This window comes from Ctenopharyngodon idella, chromosome 7 (assembly GCF_019924925.1).
Source record: "Ctenopharyngodon idella isolate HZGC_01 chromosome 7, HZGC01, whole genome shotgun sequence".
In the NCBI taxonomy this organism is placed as follows: domain Eukaryota; kingdom Metazoa; phylum Chordata; class Actinopteri; order Cypriniformes; family Xenocyprididae; genus Ctenopharyngodon; species Ctenopharyngodon idella.
The window spans coordinates 34,856,597-34,875,704 of record NC_067226.1 but is presented as its reverse complement, the minus strand read 5'-3'; the positions used below and the strand labels follow the sequence as shown (position 1 = coordinate 34,875,704).

The window sequence follows — 19,108 nt, the reverse complement described above, 5'->3', positions numbered from 1 at the left end:
ATTTTTTCACCTGGGCTGTTACGTCACGTGGTAGTGAAAAGCACGAGGATGAAGGAAAATACGAATAATGATATTTAAAGGGTTAGTTCACCCAAAAATGAAAATTCTGTCATTTATTACTCACACTCATGCCGTTCCACACCCTTAAGACCTTCGTTCACCTTCGGAACACAAATTGAGATATTTTTGTTGAAATCCGATGGCTCCGTGAGGCGTACATAGGGAGCAATGACATTTCCTCTGTCAAGATACATTAATGTACTAAAAACATATTTAAATCAGTTCATGTGAGCACAGTGGTTCAATATTAATATTATAAAGTGACGAGAATATTTTTGGTGCGCCAAAAAAAAAAAAAAAAAAACGAATTATTTAGTTATGGCCGATTTCAAAACACTGCTTCATGAAGCTTCGGAGCGTTATGAATCAGTGTAAAACGGCACGAGGGTGAGTAATTAATGAGAGAATTTTCATTTTTGGGTGAACTAACCCTTTAATGACAGAAACAGGCAGGAAACACACTTCAACACAATTAACATTAAAGAGAACGGACGAGGAATGAGGGAGAACAAGGAACTAACGAGGGAGTAAATGAGCACAGGTGGAAACTAATTACATGATTAACAAACTGACAGACAGAAACTTGGTCAAACTAAGGAATACAACACAGCAGACATGTGACACATTTGATGACCTAATAACTAAAACTGAAAGAAAAATAATAAAAACTATATATAGACTTTAAATAAACAAAAACTTATAAAAATGACAAAAACAAAAAATTACTAAAACTTTAACTAAAATTAAGTTATGTAAGTACTGAATAGTTTTTTTTTATTTTTTATTATTATACAAAGTTACAATGCAGCAATTCACACAAAATTTTGACCAGACATTGGTATTAGCGATACAAATAAGGAAATCATAATATTACAATCCATAAAAAAAAGTTTTGTGTAATAAAGTGAAATGATTCAGGAAAAAAGTATTGAACACACTAACTGAAATTGTATTTAATAATTGGTGGAAAAGTCTATTTTGCAATGACAGATTCAAGACGCATCCTGTATGACCAAACTTTAAATCTTGAATATTCTGGGAGTCTCTCTTGGGAATTTTGATCTTCAGTTCCTTCCACAAATGCTCTGTTGGGTTTAGGTCTGCTGATTTACTGGGACATTCTAACAACTTTATTTTCTTCTTCTGGAACCAATTCAGACTCTCCTTTGCAGTGTGTTTTGGATTGCTGTCCTGGTGGAAGGTCTACCAAAGTCTCATCTTCATCATCCTGATGGATGGCAACAAATTCATCTCAAGAATTCCCAGTACATGGCTCCATTCATCTTCCCTTCAATAATACTGATTCGGCCAGTACCATGAGAAAAGAAACAGACCCATACCATGATGCTTCCACCTCGAAAACATCACTGTTGGTATGGTATTTTTAGGGTCATATGCAAAGCCGTTTCTCTTCCAAACATGGCATGTGGTATTGTTGCCAAAAGTTTGATTTCTTTCTCATCTGACCACACTAAACTCTCCCAGCAGTTCAGACCTTTCCAAATGTTGTGTAGAAAACTACAAATGAGCTTCAACATGCCTTTTCTTCAATAATGAGCGTGCATGGAGGCTGTGGCGGTGGAGTGCATTTCCTATTGTTTTCTCTGTGACAACTGTACCTGCTGCCTCCAAGTCTTTCTGGACCTCTTTCCGAGTGGTCCTTGGTTCTTGGGCTACTCTTCTGAATAACCTTCTGACTCCCTGTTAAGAAATCTTGCGAGGAGCTCCTTTGCATAGTTGATGGTGGAATGATGTTCCTTTCAGTTGTGGAAAATGGCCCCAATGGAGCTTACAGGAACATTTAAGAGTTGGAAAATCCTTCTGTAACCAGTACCGTTGTTATGTACGGCAAAAATCTTGTTGTGAAAGTCTTGGGAGAGCTCTTTGCCTCTACCCATCATGAGATGTCTAATACTTGCATTCAGAGGTGGGTAAGCCTTTTTCTAACCGAACAACATGCACTAACCCAACTGATTCTAATTTGCACAGGTACAGGAGGTAAAATTACTTAGTGAAATCTGTTGCTTTTTTGACTTGACTTGCCTTGCCTTAGTGTGCTGCTTTTTCTTAGTATGTTCAATACTTTTTTTCTCGTGTCATTTCACTTTATTACAAATAACTTTTTTATGGATTGTAGTATAATGATTTGTTTATTTGTATTCATTTCTTGAGCTAATACCAACGTCTGGTCAAAATTTTATGTGAATTGCTGCATTGGAATTTTGTATAATAAAAAAAATTTTACCCGCTGTGTGTGTGTATATATATATATATATCAGGGGCGTTTCCTCCGAGGAGGCAAGGGAGGCAGTACCTCTTCAAAAAAAGAAATAGGATGAGAAATTAATTCATATTACATATAAAACAACACAAATATTACAAATTATGGCATTAAAAAGAGCGCAAGTCACTCGTATTTCTAAAGGAACACTGCCCAACAGCGACACCCACAGGTAAAGTTACTGCAGGAGTCATGCCTCCCTTTCCACTCAAAGAAAACATCTCAGGTTACGTATGTAACCATGGTTCCCTAAGAACAGGGAACAAGACACTAGGAACTACTCAGCACCTGATTATTTGCACTGAGGAGGCTGTGCACTCAAATACCTTGACAAGGGAAGCACATTAACCAGCCTGGGGGCTGGATCTCAAACGGGAGGCCTCATGGAGGCCTTCAACCAATAACCAGCTTAGGGAGCTAAGCACTACACAGGACGACCCTAACAAGGGGAGTACAAAGCTCAACCTAACAGCTCAACAGGCTCACCTTCTTCCTCTTCAACCGCCATCTCCTGGTCTCTAGGGCTAGAAGCCAGAAGAGCACTCGCTGCTGGATCCGATGACGTCAATGACAGGACGTCATCGTCATCCAGCAGCTCATCCTCGTCAGCCGCTGGGGGCTGAGAAAGATTTACACCTCTCTCAAACTCCTCAGCGAGCTCCACCTGTGAGCCCCATGATTTCAGCCGCCGCTCTGCCTCAGCACAAGCTGGGCCAGAACCACCAGGCACAGATGTCTCTCCCCTCGAGAAGAGTGCCAAACGAGAACAGTTAACACAGACAGCGCCCTCAAGCACTGTCCGTGCGTGCTCCTCGCCCAGACAGAAAACGCACAGGTTGTGTGTGTCCTCGGGTGTCAAAAACCTTGGACACGGGTCAGCACACTTTCTGAAATGTTTGTTCAGACATAATACAAAGTTTCCTTACCAGATTCAATGAAATCGCGATCAGACAAAACAGTCCCGAAAGACGAAAAGATACTGACTGGTTCTCTAGGTGCTCCTTATACACTCCCGGGTCGCGCTATGATGACGTCATAGGCTGTCGCCGGCCAATAGGATTGGAGAGATTTGATACTTGGCTTTCAGACACCGGTTCATGAGTGACGTTCCCCATATGCGGTAAAACGCAGTGTAGAGTTCCCTTTCGAAAGGCAACTATTAGACTCCTATAGCGTGCGGTGGGTTTTGTGGGAGGTAATTGAGAATGAATGGGGGAAAGTCATGTGAGAGGAGGCAATGTCTCCATCGCGCTATGATTGGATGTAATTGGTTTGTGTGATAAATCCCGCCTCTTGTTTACGTGCACCATCCATTTGAATGAACAAATGATGGCGTCAATGGGAAAACTAATTGAAAAGTAAGTAAACAGATCACCCAGTTAGATATCGCCGCTTTATGTCACGTCAAAATCAAACTTGAAATGGACTGAAAACATGATGACTGCGGGGGTTTTTAGTGCAATCAGCTTGGTGAAATTAAAAATACATCTTCGTGTCTGTGACAGACGGTGTTTACAGAGCATGACTGATGATCCTAAGTTGACTATTAAAAAGAAAAACATCAATACACAAATAAAATCTATTGTTTAAATTGTTACAGCCTTTAGTTATTATTTTGGAATGAATGTAGAAATGCTTAAAACACTAACAATGTATTGTAATAAATGTTCTATTTATCAAAACCAAGTCAATCTCATCGTTAATGTAAAATTACAAAATAGAATTGTATTTGGTTTCTTTTTTTCACGTTTTTGATGTAATGTTCTTTTAACAAGGAAGATGTGTCAACATTAAGAGTAATGCACACAAATTTACATTTGATTCATAAAAATTTCAAAATATTAATGAAAAAAATAGTTTTGTCTTTTCTCATCATTGCTCTACACCGACCTCAGCTTGCTAATCTCTTTCTGCTTGATTTCCTACCAGTGCCAGTGGGTTATTAAATGTCTTGAACTTCATTTATACCTGTACTCAGCACTGAACACTTTGTATCTTGGTGGAATAGATCTGCTACGCTGCTGCTGCTTTTACTGCTGCTGCTGCAGAGCAAGTACAGGACTTGCTACTGCCAATACAAACGCGACACGCTGCTGTGAGCAAGTAAGACATGCTACTGCTGTACAATATAGTGCACAAGAATTACCCGTAGCAGATCTATACAGGTGGAGCTGGGGAAGGTGGAGGGTTTCTGAAGCATTCTGCACTGCTAAGACAAATGCTACTCATGTATTTGAAGATTGAGCACGCAAGTTCATTGGCTACTAATACAGCAGGAACCAATCATCTGTGTCCTATAGATAATGATGTGATTATGAACAGGTGAGTTAAAGGACCTATTAGCCTGTGCGTCTAGAGTTTCATGACAGAACTTTGTATTTCAGTTGCTACCTTAAATAGAATTAACTTGGTTGTACAAGTCATTTCAACTTAAATTATATTAAACTTACTTTTTAAAAGTTGAAATTGCTTAAATTTTGATGTGATAAAGTAGTGAAAAAAAAAACAAACAACAAAAACAAACAAACATAAGTTGCTATGAATTACTGATCATATCAATGGATACTTTCTAGTACGACCTTAAATAATACATTTTAATTTTGAAATCTTTGTAATCTGACAGATATAAATAAAACTTCTTGGACAGCATCATTTGTTTTGCAAACTGTCTTAAAACTGACAGAAGGAACAAACAAATATCACCTTAATGCAAATGAGCTCAATAAACACACAAGTTTCTACAAACCAAAGATCTGAATTATAAAACGATGTGGTGCAAAGTATGGAAAGGACAATTTCTGAAAGAAAAAATACACAGACGTGTTCACAGGTTTTTATGGAAACACTTTACAGGGTCAATCTGTTAACATTTGCATTAGATATAATGATAGCAATGGTTACTTTTACAGCTTTTAATTAATGTGTAATTTTCTAGCTATGCACTTGTTACGTCCCTGCGTCACGGCGCTCTCTCTCTCTCTCTCTCTCTCTCTCTCTCAAGATTCCCATTGGCAGAGATTGGCACCAATCACCATCTGCCCTGCTGACATTACAACCAATCCCAGTTGTTCCAGTTGTTTTAAAAGACCCCCGTACACCAGCTGTGTTTGATTTGGCACTGCCCACGTCCCGTATCCCCTTTTGTTGTGTTGGGTTATTCCCCAAACAGACGTGGGATATTATAAATAATTTTCTTTATCTTCCATTTATCCTCCCTTTAGTTTTTTCCCCTCACCTTGGCCTTTGTAATGAGAATAAACACTTGCATTGCAACATTGGCACACGTGAGCAATCCACAATAAATAATGCTATACCAAAACTACCCCTTATAACACTCAAGAGTTAACACACTTTTAACATTCAAGCTGTATAAATCAAGTTATGAAGAAGCATAAATTAACAACAGTGAACAATAGTATACTTAAAGTTTAAGATTAGATTATTAGTCCATGATATCTAATGCATAATGATTTGAAACTTATTGTGAATTCTTACCTCTGTTACGTTGATGTTTTTCAGAGAAAAGCAGCTAAAAAAACATGACGGTATTGACACATTTATTTTGTACCAGTTTCTCTTCTTAATCTCTCTAATCTCTAATTATTGTGAAATAATTTCATTATTCTGACTTATTTCATGGTTGATTAAATTATTTCCATGATAACAATCAACTCTCCGTGTAGACTGTAAAAAATTAAAAACTTAAAAGTTCAGTTGCTGCCTAAAATTCAAACTGGCTGTACAAGAGACATCGAAATTGGTTAAATTATTATTTTTTATTATTTATTTATTTTTATTTTTTTTTACAGTGCCCATGTAATAATTCATCAAACTTTTGCTAAACTTTCTTTTTTTAATACAACTCAGATTTTGGGGGTTACAGACTGCATACATAGATCATAAAAAATGCTACTGCGGTTAGAAATATTGTCTTTTCAAACAATATATGTGAATTAATAGCTAAAAAATTGTATTGATTTTTTCTGCACAATCCTGACAATTCATAATAGGCTGAGATAAATAGACTAGATATAGAACTAGATTCGATAGATAGATAGATAGATAGATAGATATAGAACTAAAACTGAAATTAAAATTAAAAACTTGTCAAATCAAAATTGTCAAATCAAGTTTAATAATTGCACTTTATAAAATACAAATTACTTCAAAGCAGCTTCAGTTTGAGCATTTTCAGGAAACCGTAGCTTCAGTTTTCACATCCTTTATTGTGATCAGCACTGAGGAACAGAGAATATTTGAAGTAATGTAACTGAAGAACTGAACCAAAAGTTTTCCCCGCCATCACTTCTTTCTGTGAGCACATTGAGCTGTAAATGAAAAGTTCATTACATCATAAAGGCGCCGTTTCCATTTCATTTGTAATATACACATTCATTTTAATGAATCAACATTCTTACACTCACCAGGTGCAGCTTCCTTCCGCATCACTTCCTGTTTGGGCAGTTGAGACCAGCGCAGCGTCACGTTAGATATCCCTCTTCCCGCCAGAGCAGATTCCAGCTGAAATGAATGAATGCACTCAGATTTCTGTATTAGTGGAAATCTGATTCATTTCTGCAAACCGGTTCTTTTGGACAGTTTGTTTTAATGAACCGGTTAAAAAAAAACCCGATTCATTGGTTCTTTACATCATCACGCAATGATGTCACTACGCATTTATTTTCGAACAACTCAGTATCATTTTATATCGATTAAATATTCAAATAAAGTGCTTTGTGTGAATGCATATTGCTGATTATTGCCTTTCACTTAAGTAATGGTGTTTGTGGTCACAGTGTTGCATATGACTGACCAACAATATTGAGTAGCCTACATCTTGGATAAGTTTCCTAGAAAGTTTCACACCTACAGCACATTACAGACGTTGATGCACAAATGCGGATATGTTCTGTATGTCTAAGTACACCGATCAGGCATAACATTATGAGCACTGACAGATGAAGTGAATAACACTGATTTTCTCTTCATCACGGCACCTGTTAGTGGGTGGATATATTAGGCAGCAAGTGAACATTTTGTCCTCAAAGTTGATGTGTTAGAAGCAGGAAAAACGGGCAAGCATAAGGATTTGAGCGAGTTTGACAAGGGCCAAATTGTGATGATGACTGGGTCAGAGCATCTCCAAAACTGCAGCTCTTGTGGGGTGTTCCCGGTCTGCAGTGGTCAGTATCTATCAAAAGTGCTCCAAGGAAGGAACAGTGGTGAACCGGCGACAGGGTCATGGGTGGCCGAGGCTCATTGATGCACGTGGGGAGCGAAGGCTGAACCGTGTGGTCCGATCCAACAGACGAGCTACTGTAGCTCAGATTGCTCAAGAAGTTAATGCTGGTTCTGATAGAAAGGTTCATCACAGTTTGTTGCGTATGGAGCTGCATAGCTGCAGACCAGTCAGGGTGTCCATGCTGACCCCTGTCCACCGCCGAAAGCACCAACAGTGGAGCATCAGAACTGGACCACGGAGCAATGGAAGAAGGTAACCTGGTCTGATGAATCACGTTTTCTTTTAAATCACGTGGATGGCCGGGTGCGTGTGTGTCGCTTACCTGGGGAACACATGGCACCAGGATGTACTTCACGAGTTCACACTTACAAATAATCAGATAGTTAATAGTATGCGTACTTGGCATGCTGGGAGGGCTCCGTGCTCGGTATTTGGCCCGAACCCAGAGTACTCCCCCCCGTATTTCTGGTTTAGGAAAATAGGTGAGTCGACAGCATATATATATATATATATATATATATATATATATATATATATACATATATATATATATCTCCACTCATGCTGATTGGCTAGACATGTTGATTGCTGATTGATGACTGCTGATTGGACTGATGTGATGATTAGTTAGATCATTTGAATGTGTTCCTTCCAAACTTTGTTATTAAAACATAATTATGGGAAGAAGGCAAGCTGGCGGAGGCAGTGTGATGCTTTGGGCAATGTTCTGCTGGGAAACCTTGGGTCCTGCCATCCATGTGGATGTTACTTTGACACGTACCACCTACCTAAGCATTGTTGCAGACCATGTACATCCTTTCTTCGAAACGGTATTCCCTGGTGGCTGTGGCCTCTTTCAGCAGGATAATGCGCCCTGCCACAAAGCAAAAATGGTTCAGGAATGGTTTGAGGAGCACAACAACGAGTTTGAGGTGTTGACTTGACCTCCAAATTCCCCAGATCTCAATCCAATCGAGCATCTGTGGGATGTACTGAGCAAACAAGTCCGATCCATGGAGGCTCCACCTCGCAACTTACAGGACTTAAAGGATCTGCTGCTAACATCTTGGTCCAGATACCACAGCACACCTTCAGGGGTCTAGAGGAGTCCATGCCTCGACGGGTCAGGGCTGTTTTGGCAGCTAAAGGTGGACCAACACAATATTAGGAAGGTGGTCATAATGTTATGCCTGATTGGTGTAAAGAATAAACCAGTCTTATAAACTCCTTGATTTTGCTTAACAACTAAAAAATATAATCTGCATGTATAATGGCAGTTTGTGGGATATGACCGAAAAAGCTGACTTTCAACTCTGACTTTTAATTTCATTGTTAATCTGTAATCTGTAATCCTCTGCAAATTTTGACAGTTGGTTGAACTGGCTTATTCGATCCTTTTTGAGTTGGATGTGCTACTTCAGCTGTGTGTCTTCTATCATCAACCCAAAACTAAAGTTCGATTCAGTTTGATTAGTGAACCGGCTCGACCAGTTACTTCCTGAGAACTGGCTCAAAAGAACGATTTGTACAAGAATCGGACATCACAATTCTGTAGGTTTCTCTCTCTCTCACCTGTGTCAGGAGCCGGGCTCTCGCTGTGGCTTCAGACAGACTCGAGCTGGAATTCAGTTTCATCTTCACAAACATTTGCTTTAAACAAGGACCTGAAACACACAGAGGATGTAGATCAGTGGTCCTGATGGGTCACAGACAGCAGAGGAAAACAAAGATAAATACATATAATCATGCATTTTTAGGATCCCAAAATATATTGTTGCATCTTTTGTTCTTGGCATCAAATGCCGTGTGTCTATAATATCTATTCTGGTGCAAATTCATCTGTCACTTAAAATTAAACAGATGCAACATGAACAGATCCTCAAAAATCATCACAAAGTAAAACAAATTATGACCTAGAGGATTTTAAATACATGTTCACGTGCAGTGAGGATGAACGTGGTTTAGTGTCAAACACAAATGTGTGTTATTGACTGCTGAGAGAATGTATAATCAATAATGAACATATTTCAACATAGTGCTTGATCAGACCTTCTCCATAGACCTCCACCTCACACAGAGTGAGAAACCTTGAATCTCCAGGAATGATCAGATTCACATATCGACCCTCCATATCGTTACAAACGTAGGTGGACGAAACACCAGCTGGAATACTAGAAATCACAGTACATCTACAGAGAGACACAGAAAACTTCACTGAGGATACGTTTACACGACAAAAACAGAAATGTTTTCTTTTACGTTTTTTTTTGCGTACAGACGACAAAAGTCAAAACGATCCCCGTTCACATGGATGCATAAAAACAACTAAAAACACTATTATCCTGCCAGGCCAGTAGATGGCGATGTCACTTTGTAAAGAAACACTATGTGCCTATAGACTGAACACACATGTGCATGACGTCACCGTTTTCACAAATTCACGTTTTTGTAGTTTACACAGGGACTGTATCGTTTTCAAAAACTTGCACTTTGAGTCCAGTTTTCAAAAGTTTGCGTTTTCAATGCTGTTGTTGTGTAAATGATCGGCCAAAATTTATAAAGGGTTTTCCCACTTTTAGTTGAAAACGATGTCATGCAAACAGAACCTTAGACTTTATTCTTTCCGCACTTGTGTTTTCAGGCTTGAGAAATCAAGGATTTCTATGGATATTAAACCACTGAAAGAGGGTCTCACATGGTATTGTTGTTGCCGTTGTTCTCCAAAGAGTTTCCAATGCGAATCTCCGCTCCATTTATTCGTTCCGGACAGCAGTCTAGTCTGTTTGTGATGACCACTCTATTAACTCGGTAAATATGATGCAGATCCAGCCTCCACCACGGGTTAGTCTGACTATTGGTTGATGAGCACGCAGACCCCGGTTGTGTGAAACCTGGACTGAAATCAATGGCCTGTTCAGCGATCCAGCTGTTAAATGTTGATGACTGTGTGACGCTTCTTCCTGCTGCCAAATTACCTGTAAAATGAAATGCCAAGAAATATTTTATTTTACAAGTGTTTACTTCATTTTAGGAATGCATTTCTACCTGATCTGTTTGGTTATAGAGTAGAAATACACTCTATAACTATATTAAAACACTTAAATGGAATGAGAATGGCTTCAAAAACTCAAATTACCCTGGAAAGTGTTAAGTCATAACAACCATGGTCTAACCTGGATAAACCACATAGACCTCCACCTCACAGAGAGTAAGAATCCTATCATTTCCAGGAATAACCACAATTACATATCGTCCCTCCATCCTATTACACGAGTAGCTGTAGGAAGCTCCTGCTGGAATACTAGAAATTACAGCACATCTAGAGAGAGACAATAGAGTGAGTTGAATTTGCTCATTGTTACTCTTTACTTGTATTTTTTTCTTTCTAAATTAGTTTTTATATAGTACACTATTATTGCTTTTTCCCTTTAAATGGTTGGTTCACCCAAAAATGATTGATTAATTACTCACCCTCATGTCGTTCCACACCTGTAAGACTTGTGTTCATCTTTGGAACACAAATTAAGATATTTTTGATGAAATCCAAGGTGTTTTTTTAAATCCCCATAGAAAGCAACGTAATTTCCGTCATTCAAGGTTCAGAAAGATGTTAAAGGCGTTGTTAAAAATAGTCAAAGTGACTGCAGTGGTTCAACCTCAATGTTATGAAACGACGAGAATACCTTTTGTGCGCAAAAAACAAAACAAACATAATGACTTTATTCAACAATTTCTTCTTTACGCAGTGAACGCAGTTCGGCGTTTCCGTGTTTATGTCTGGACGCCAGCTCAGTATTGGCCGGCTCCTGCATCAGGATCATGCGTCATGCTGCTCACGTGAACAGCATCGGCCAATACTGAGTCTGCATTCTGACACAGAACCTGCAACGCAAGCTTTGCAATGAAAATAGCCTAGGAAAATGACCGCAGAGACTCATTTGTTGAATAAAGTCGTTATTTTTTGTTTTGTTTTTTGCTCACAAAAAGTATTTGTCGCTTAATAACATTAAAGTTGTAGTCATATTGACTATTTTAAGGATGTCTTTAATACCTTTCTGGACCTTGATTGACGGTAATTAAAGGGTTAGTTCACCCAAAAATGAAAATTCTGTCATTTATTACTCACCCTCATGCCGTTCCACACCCGTAAGACCTTCGTTGATCTTCGGAACACAAATTAAGATATTTTGGTTTAAATCCGGTGGCTCAGTGAGGCCTGCATAGCCACCAATGACATTTCCTCTGTCAAGATCCATTAATGTACTAAAAACATATTTAAATCAGTTCATGTGAGTATAGTAGTTCAACATTAATATTATAAAGCGACGAGAATATTTTTGATGTGCCAAAAAAAAACAAAATAACGACTTATTTAGTGATGGCCGATTTCAAAACACTGCTTCAGGAAGATTCGGAGCGTTATGAATCAGCGTGTCGAATCATGATTCGGATCGCGTGTCAAACTGCCAAACTGCTGAAATCACGTGACTTTGGTGCTCCGAACTGCGGATTCAACACACTGATTCATAACGCTCCGAAGCTTCCTGAAGCAGTGTTTTGAAATCGGCCATCACTAAATAAGTCGTTATTTTGTTTTTTTTTGGCGCACCAAAAATATTCTCGTCACTTTATAATATTAATATTGAGCCACTGTACTCACGTGAATGGATTTAAATATGTTTTTAGTACCTTTATGGATCTTGAGAGAGGAAATGTCATTTCTCCCTATGCAGGCCTCACTGAGCCATCGGATTTAAACCAAAATATCTCAATTTGCATTCCGAAGATTAACGAAGGTCTTACGGGTGTGGAACGGCATGAGCGTGAGTAATAAATGACAGAATTTTCATTTTTGGGTGAACTAACCCTTTAAGTTGCTTTCTATGGGGGAGATTAAAAAAAAAACAAAAAAAAAACTTGATTTTATCAAAAATATATTAATTTGTGTTCTGAAGATGAATGAAGGTCTTACGGATGTGGAATGACATGAGGGTGAGTAATTAATGACAGAAATTTTATTTTTGGGTTAACTAACCCTTAATTTACTCACTCTGTATATTTTATAATTTCGTATTTCCCCCAAATTATAGCCTACCATATGATGTTTTGCACTTTTTTCTTTGTTTGAGCTGGAATAGATACATGCAATTATTTGCCATGCTAGCTTTATTATACAGAAAATAAGTTGTTTTTTTTTTTTTTTTTTTTTTTTATCTGTTTATGTATGACGATCCAGAGAAACGGAGTCGTCGAATTTTATAGTGTCACGCGAACGTCCTCGTCACAAGGCAACCACCAATATTGGCGCCATTATTCATTTTAGCAGTTCATCAGTATGGTTTCCTCAGCGTTTGATCTTTTTAGATATTATATTTTAATGGAATACAATGCAGAGAATTTAGAGTATTTCTTTATTCTGGAACAATATTAGTATTGTATGATTGTAGGCACCAAATTAATTCTTTGATCAATGAGTTCTGTGTGACTCTCGTGCTGCTGTCTGAGAAAGCATAACGTCTCTGTTCTTTACTACGCTTCAGGTATGTGAACATTGTTCTCTTCACCAATCATTGACACGGCTGATAAAAAGAATTTACCTGAGCTGTTAATCTCCGTGTGTTCGTAGTCTGGATTGAATAAAATGACTATATAACTATATATGACTATATAAATAAACTGCTTTGTGGTTTTCCTCGTGCGCTATGAAGAAAAAAAAACGCTATGAACGAACAAATTACTCTTATGATCCGGTTCCTTTTAGTAAATTAAAAAATGCACAGTGTTCGTGTAGTCCGTTTCACGAACAAATGACTCCTATGAGTCATGTAAATGAACTGTTCAAAAAGAAGCGTTCCGGTTTGAATTAGTCTTCATTGAACAAAATCAACATTTGACCCACTTGAACTGTCCGATTCATGAACAAATTACTCTTATGATCCTTTAAAATCAATTATTTTATAAAGACGAGAGGACAGTTTGAATCATTTGACGAATCTTTCACTGAACTGAACAGACATTGCTATGGAAATGTTGAAGCAAATTCCTAACAGGCTATAGGATTTCTACAAATATTTATTTCTGTAATGAAGTTCTGTTTTTATTTCATAAGCAATTTTTAGTAAACATTCTACAGGGCAAGATGTATTTCTCATATTGTATCTCAATGAATTCTGGATAGTAATAGAAGAAAAAAGTTTCCCACTTGTTTTTAATCACTTTGAGCAAATGTTACTTAAAATCACACAGTTTGCTCTATGAAACTTGTCAGAGTTAGCAAAAGTGAACAGTGGGGGCAAACAGTCAGCTGGTTCTATAGCCTACTTAGAAAAAAAAATGTTAAAAGTTACCGGCCAACTGGACAGAATCTCTGTAAATAAGAATATATCAGAAAAACTCACATGGGGTTGCTGAAAACATCTGAAGAGACGTTTCCGATCCGAATCTCTGCCTCGTTTATCCTCTCGTTGCAGCAGTCTGGTCTGTTAGTGATGACCACTCTGTTCACACTGTACACCTTCAGCAGATCCAGCTTCCACCACGGGTTGCTTTGAGACGGTGTATGTGTGCAGGTGGAGGGTCTCAGATCCAGAGCGTTTGAGGCATACAAGTTCAAATATACTGCCGACTGGCTGACTGAGCCCCATCCTGCTACGTTCACTGGAATATGTTCAAGGGAATAACCTTATTCATGTTTCCATTTACTATTCTGACTTGGATTTTATATGTTAAAAGCAATGTTAGAAGTTTCTGTAAAGCTGCATTTAAACAATTTGTATTGTGAAAAGTGCTATACAAATAAATCTGACTTGACTTACAGGTTTAGAGGGTTTAACATTTACATGTAATCATTTAACAAACACTGTTTTGACAAGATGCCATCAAACGGGAAATTTATACCACAAATATACATTACCTGTCACGTTGAGTTGATGCAAGAAATCAAAAAGCAGGTTTTAATTGCAGCAGTAAGGTGTTTAAATGACAAAATAAAATAACATCTTGAAAAATGAGAACAGAACAACCTCACATTATGGATGAGAACAGCCAACCAATGATACGAACAGAGGATTATAAAATACACTGGAGAACAACGAAAGGAAACGAGCAACTCAGTTACAAACAGGTGTGTATCTCAAATCAGTAACCATGGAAAATCATACAATTAAATCCTGCTTTTACATTTCCTGCATCAACCCAATGTGACAGAAGACTGTATCTTTAAAAATCGATTTAGCAGCAGTTCATTAAAAAAACAAACAAAATAAAAAAAAAAACATAGTAACCCTAAACTTTTGAACGGTAATGTTAGGGTTATGGTCTGTTTGTCTGTGTTTTTAGGGGCCATTTACATGACACCAACTAAAAATGGAAAACTTTTTACGCGTTTTGGCCGTTCATTTATATGACAATGGCATTTTGGGGGCCTGAAAACACAAACTTTTGAAAATGGGATTCAGAGTGCAAGTTTTTGAAAATGATATCGTTATCATCTCTGTGTAAAATTACACTGCACTTTATTAATAAAATGTTCATTACAAATATAGTTACAAAAGATATTCAGTCAAGAACGAGTGAATTTTCTTTGTTTTTTGTTTAATTAGTGTTATTATAGAGGTGGCAGCAGAAATGTTAGGCTGCTGTCACTTTAAAGGGTCATTTCAGCAGCAGTCAGTTCTCAACACAGTTTTGAAAAATGCTACAGTAGTGGGCGTGGTTAAGCTGTGGAGTGGAGGGGGATGAGGGGAGACCGACGACAGCAACGGCTTTTGATTCAGACAGGTTTATTTCGCTCTCATTAAAAGCATAAAAAAAAGTGTCCAATCAAAGCACACTGCAAATTACTATTACATGCAACACAATATACACGTGGTATTTGCTATAATTTAATACACAAATAAATGCACAGCCATTCACATTTTGTTCTCTGCATCGAATACGAACACGCTGTTGCAGCTTTGATAACTTTTGAGACTTATTTTTGCGGCATTTTTTATAAGCCGTTTGATCGGTTAAAGAGCCATAAAGAGCGGTTATGGTGCGCTCACACCAGACGGGAATGAAGCGTTGAGCGCAAGTGATTTACATGTTAAGTCAATGCAAAGACGCGAATAGACATCCCGCGGCGCGATTCGCGCGAATTGAGCCTCGGGCATTTGACGCACGTGATTCGCGCGAATCGCCCGAGTTGAAAAATCTGAACTTTGGTGAATACTCGCGCCATGTTAACCAATCAGGAGCTTGCTCTAGTAGTGATGTGATTACAATGTACCGAGCGGAGGCAGAAATCCGAAACAACAATGGAGGACAAAATCATCATCGCTGTACAATACATCTTTGTACTTTTATAGAAACAGGAATAAAAAGGATCTTGCTTGGAAGAGAGGAGGTCGGACAATCTGGTAAGTTGTAAAAAATGCTCTTTACTCAATTTGAGCTATATATATACATATTGAGACTACAAGCTAGCTAAAGCCGGCAAATTGAGCTTATTCGACGTATTTTACAACTACTTTCCCGCTGACGAGTTGATGTGTTTATTCAGAGGAAGTGTGCAGAAAGAAAGAAACTCTTACAGAGCAAAAACAAACACTAGTTTTTGATCCATTAATGCATCTCTCACTTACTGTATGTGATCTCACTGTTTGATTTAAACTTATGTGACGCAGAAACTCTTACAAAGCTAAAAACAAACACTTGTTTTTGACCCATTAATGCATCTCTAGCTTATTTTATGCGATCTCACTGTTTGAAGCGCCTGTCAGAGGATGAATAAGGCCGAAGTTCACCTTTCTCCCGTTCTCGTAGCTCTCTCGAGAAAAATGCTTGCTAAACACAAACAGTTTCGATGTGTCGGTAGTTGATGGCCAACCAACCGCCCTCAGCCAGTCTAGCCCTGGCAGCATCGTGGGGAAAGCCATGCAACACACCCGAACTTTTACACCACGAAAACAAACACTTAAGACCCATGAACACCTCTCTCCTCTAACGGTTTGACATGTCTGTCATTTGAAAGAATCACGTGGTGTCCTGAATAATTAACAGGCAAAGTCTTCTCATAGGATAAGAAAACTCAGTCTCATTATGAGACACCGACGCGTCATCGAAGTGTTATAGTGTTATAGATTTTAAACCCGGAAGATGAAAATAGCAGAAAAAATCTCAAAATGAATCACTTTCCCTCTACAATTAAATCTAACAGATACTAACACTGTATTCAATGATGTTCAACACACATACCTCTGTTAAAATCTGAGAAAATTTAGTTTAGGGTTTCATGACCCTTTAAGAGCTGCACGGATCCATTCAAGCGTGAAAAGACTCGCTCGCTGTTTTCTGTGCTGCACGCATGTGTAACAGTATAGGTTTAAAATCACATTAAAATCCCTTTTTCTGTGAGCGCGCTTTGAATGTGTATGCAGCATGGAAAACAAGTCTTTTGCACTTAAATGGTTTAAATCACATTAAAATGCAGACACAGGAACGATAAGCGGAATCAAAATGCATGTTTCTTATCGAATCACTGGTTCTTAGAAATTTGGAACTGGTTCTAAAATGGAACTGGTTCTCTGGAACTTCCTAATCTTGGATTTTTAAAAAAATATATATCACAGTTTCCATATGAAGCAGCACAGCTGATACTGATAATAATCATAAATGTTTCTTTAGCAGTAAATCATCATATTAGAATGATTTCTGAAGGATCATGTGACACAGTTCCTCAACAACCATCCATACCGCCATGATGAATACGATCCTCAATTGGATGGAACTGAAATAAATACTTTTAATGTTGCGATCCTATTGGACTTATGATAGCAACCTGAATTGTAACAAAGCACTGTTGGCCAGAGGAGAACTGGCACTCCGACTAAGCCTGGTTTCTCCCAAGGTTTTTTTCTCCATTTTAACACCAATTTGCCACTTGTCTGCCACCTGATGTCACCTGATGGAGTTTGGGTTCCTTGCCGCTGTCGCCTCTGGCTTGCTTAGTTGGGGACACTTGACTTGACATTTTGATATTCAACAGTGCTTTGATCTGCCTGCATTGACACTATTCTTTAAGAGCTGCTGTGCAGCCAAACAATGTACCAGTTATCAATGTAAAGCTGCTTTGACACAATCTACATTATAAAAAGCGCTATATAAATAAAGGTGACTTGACTTGACTTGACACTGAAGACTAGAGTAATGATGCTGAAAATTCAGCTTTGATCACAGGAATAAATTACACTTTACTATATATTCACATAGAAAACAGCTATTTCAAATTGTAATAATATTTCACAATATTACTGTTTTTACTGTATTTTTGATGTGCTTGGAGAGATTACTGTATAGACATTTTTAATTTTTACTCTCCTCTTGTGCTCTTTTCCTCATTTTCAGGTTCACTGACTTATTGCTGGTTTTTCACTCGTCAGGAAAAGCGCACAGATGTCAAACAGGTTTAAAGCTTGAAATAAGTTCACAGCCGATGATCGTGAGTCGTTGAGATGTTGTTACAGTAGGTGAGTGGATCTTCAATATAATGCATAAACTCTCCCATGTGATGAAAAGCAATCTCTTTTTACACATTATGCCTTAATTTCATATCATGCTGCCCAGTTGCAAACCTTCTTGCGATTTCTCTGTTGACTTGGATGGAAGGAATCAAAAAGCAGACAGTTTTACTCGAAATAAGATAAGCATTTCAGGAATACTTATTGTCATTTTTCAAACTGGTATCAATCAAACTTTGTAAAAGAAATATCCTTAAATAGTCTCAAAAAACGCTGCTTTGTTCAGTACAGATGTAAATATATCTTGAGCCATTTCTAAAGATTAAATTAATCTGTACCTTCTTTATTTTTAAATCCATTGGTGTTTAAATTTCCTTTGCATGGGCTGTTTAAGTTCATAAGTTTTCATTATGTGTCTGAAATTGTAGAGCCCTAAAAAATGTTTCAGCACAAATTATCTAACAAAAGTTTGTGTTTAATTCATTAAATCTCACCTTCTTTTTCATCTGCCTTCATTTGAACTGAGAAAAACCCTTGAAATGAGAAACACAGAGTGATGGTCAGTAAAGAGTTAAATTTAAGTAAAATTTAAGTAAAGTTTAAGTAAAGTTCCCTTTCAGTCGGTTACGTTCGACGTACGTCAGTAGTGACCGACGAATCGGGATATCGCTAGAGAGCCCTATCAGCTTCGAGTGAACTACAACAGGCCAATGAAGTTGGCGTGCGATATTTGCATAATGCGCACCGCCCCCGCCAGGTGGTATAAATAGGGGAGCAGATGCAATCGCACTCTGTCTTTGTCAACCTGTGTGTTCCTGCTATTAGTCTGAGAGTGACTTCGCAAGCCTTTGAAGAGCTTTTGTTCTACAGTGCTGGCTTTATGGCACCTTACAGCGAGGCCGCAAGCTTTCCCAGAGTGTGAGCTTCTCGAGCTGTTATACAGCTCTCAACTGCTGTTTTCACAGCATTATTTGCCCCGTTTGGTTTACAATTTGGGCCGGTTCCTCTGTGTGTGTGACTCAGGGA

The 19,108-nt window shown here is 38.2% G+C and overlaps 1 protein-coding gene across 1 annotated transcript; it reads right to left on the bottom strand.

Annotated features, from left to right (window-relative positions):
- Positions 1-6,333: 6,333 nt before the first annotated feature.
- LOC127516175 (fucolectin-like) lies at positions 6,334-14,610 on the bottom strand. The gene is made up of 7 exons (XM_051900549.1): positions 14,497-14,610; positions 13,982-14,240; positions 10,279-10,558; positions 9,633-9,772; positions 9,156-9,247; positions 6,766-6,862; positions 6,334-6,669 (listed from the first exon to the last, which is right to left on the bottom strand). The coding sequence occupies exons 2-7, from the start codon at positions 13,998-14,000 to the stop codon at positions 6,644-6,646; spliced, it is 654 nt and encodes a 217-aa protein (XP_051756509.1). The 5' UTR covers positions 14,001-14,240; positions 14,497-14,610; the 3' UTR covers positions 6,334-6,643.
- Positions 14,611-19,108: the final 4,498 nt, after the last annotated feature.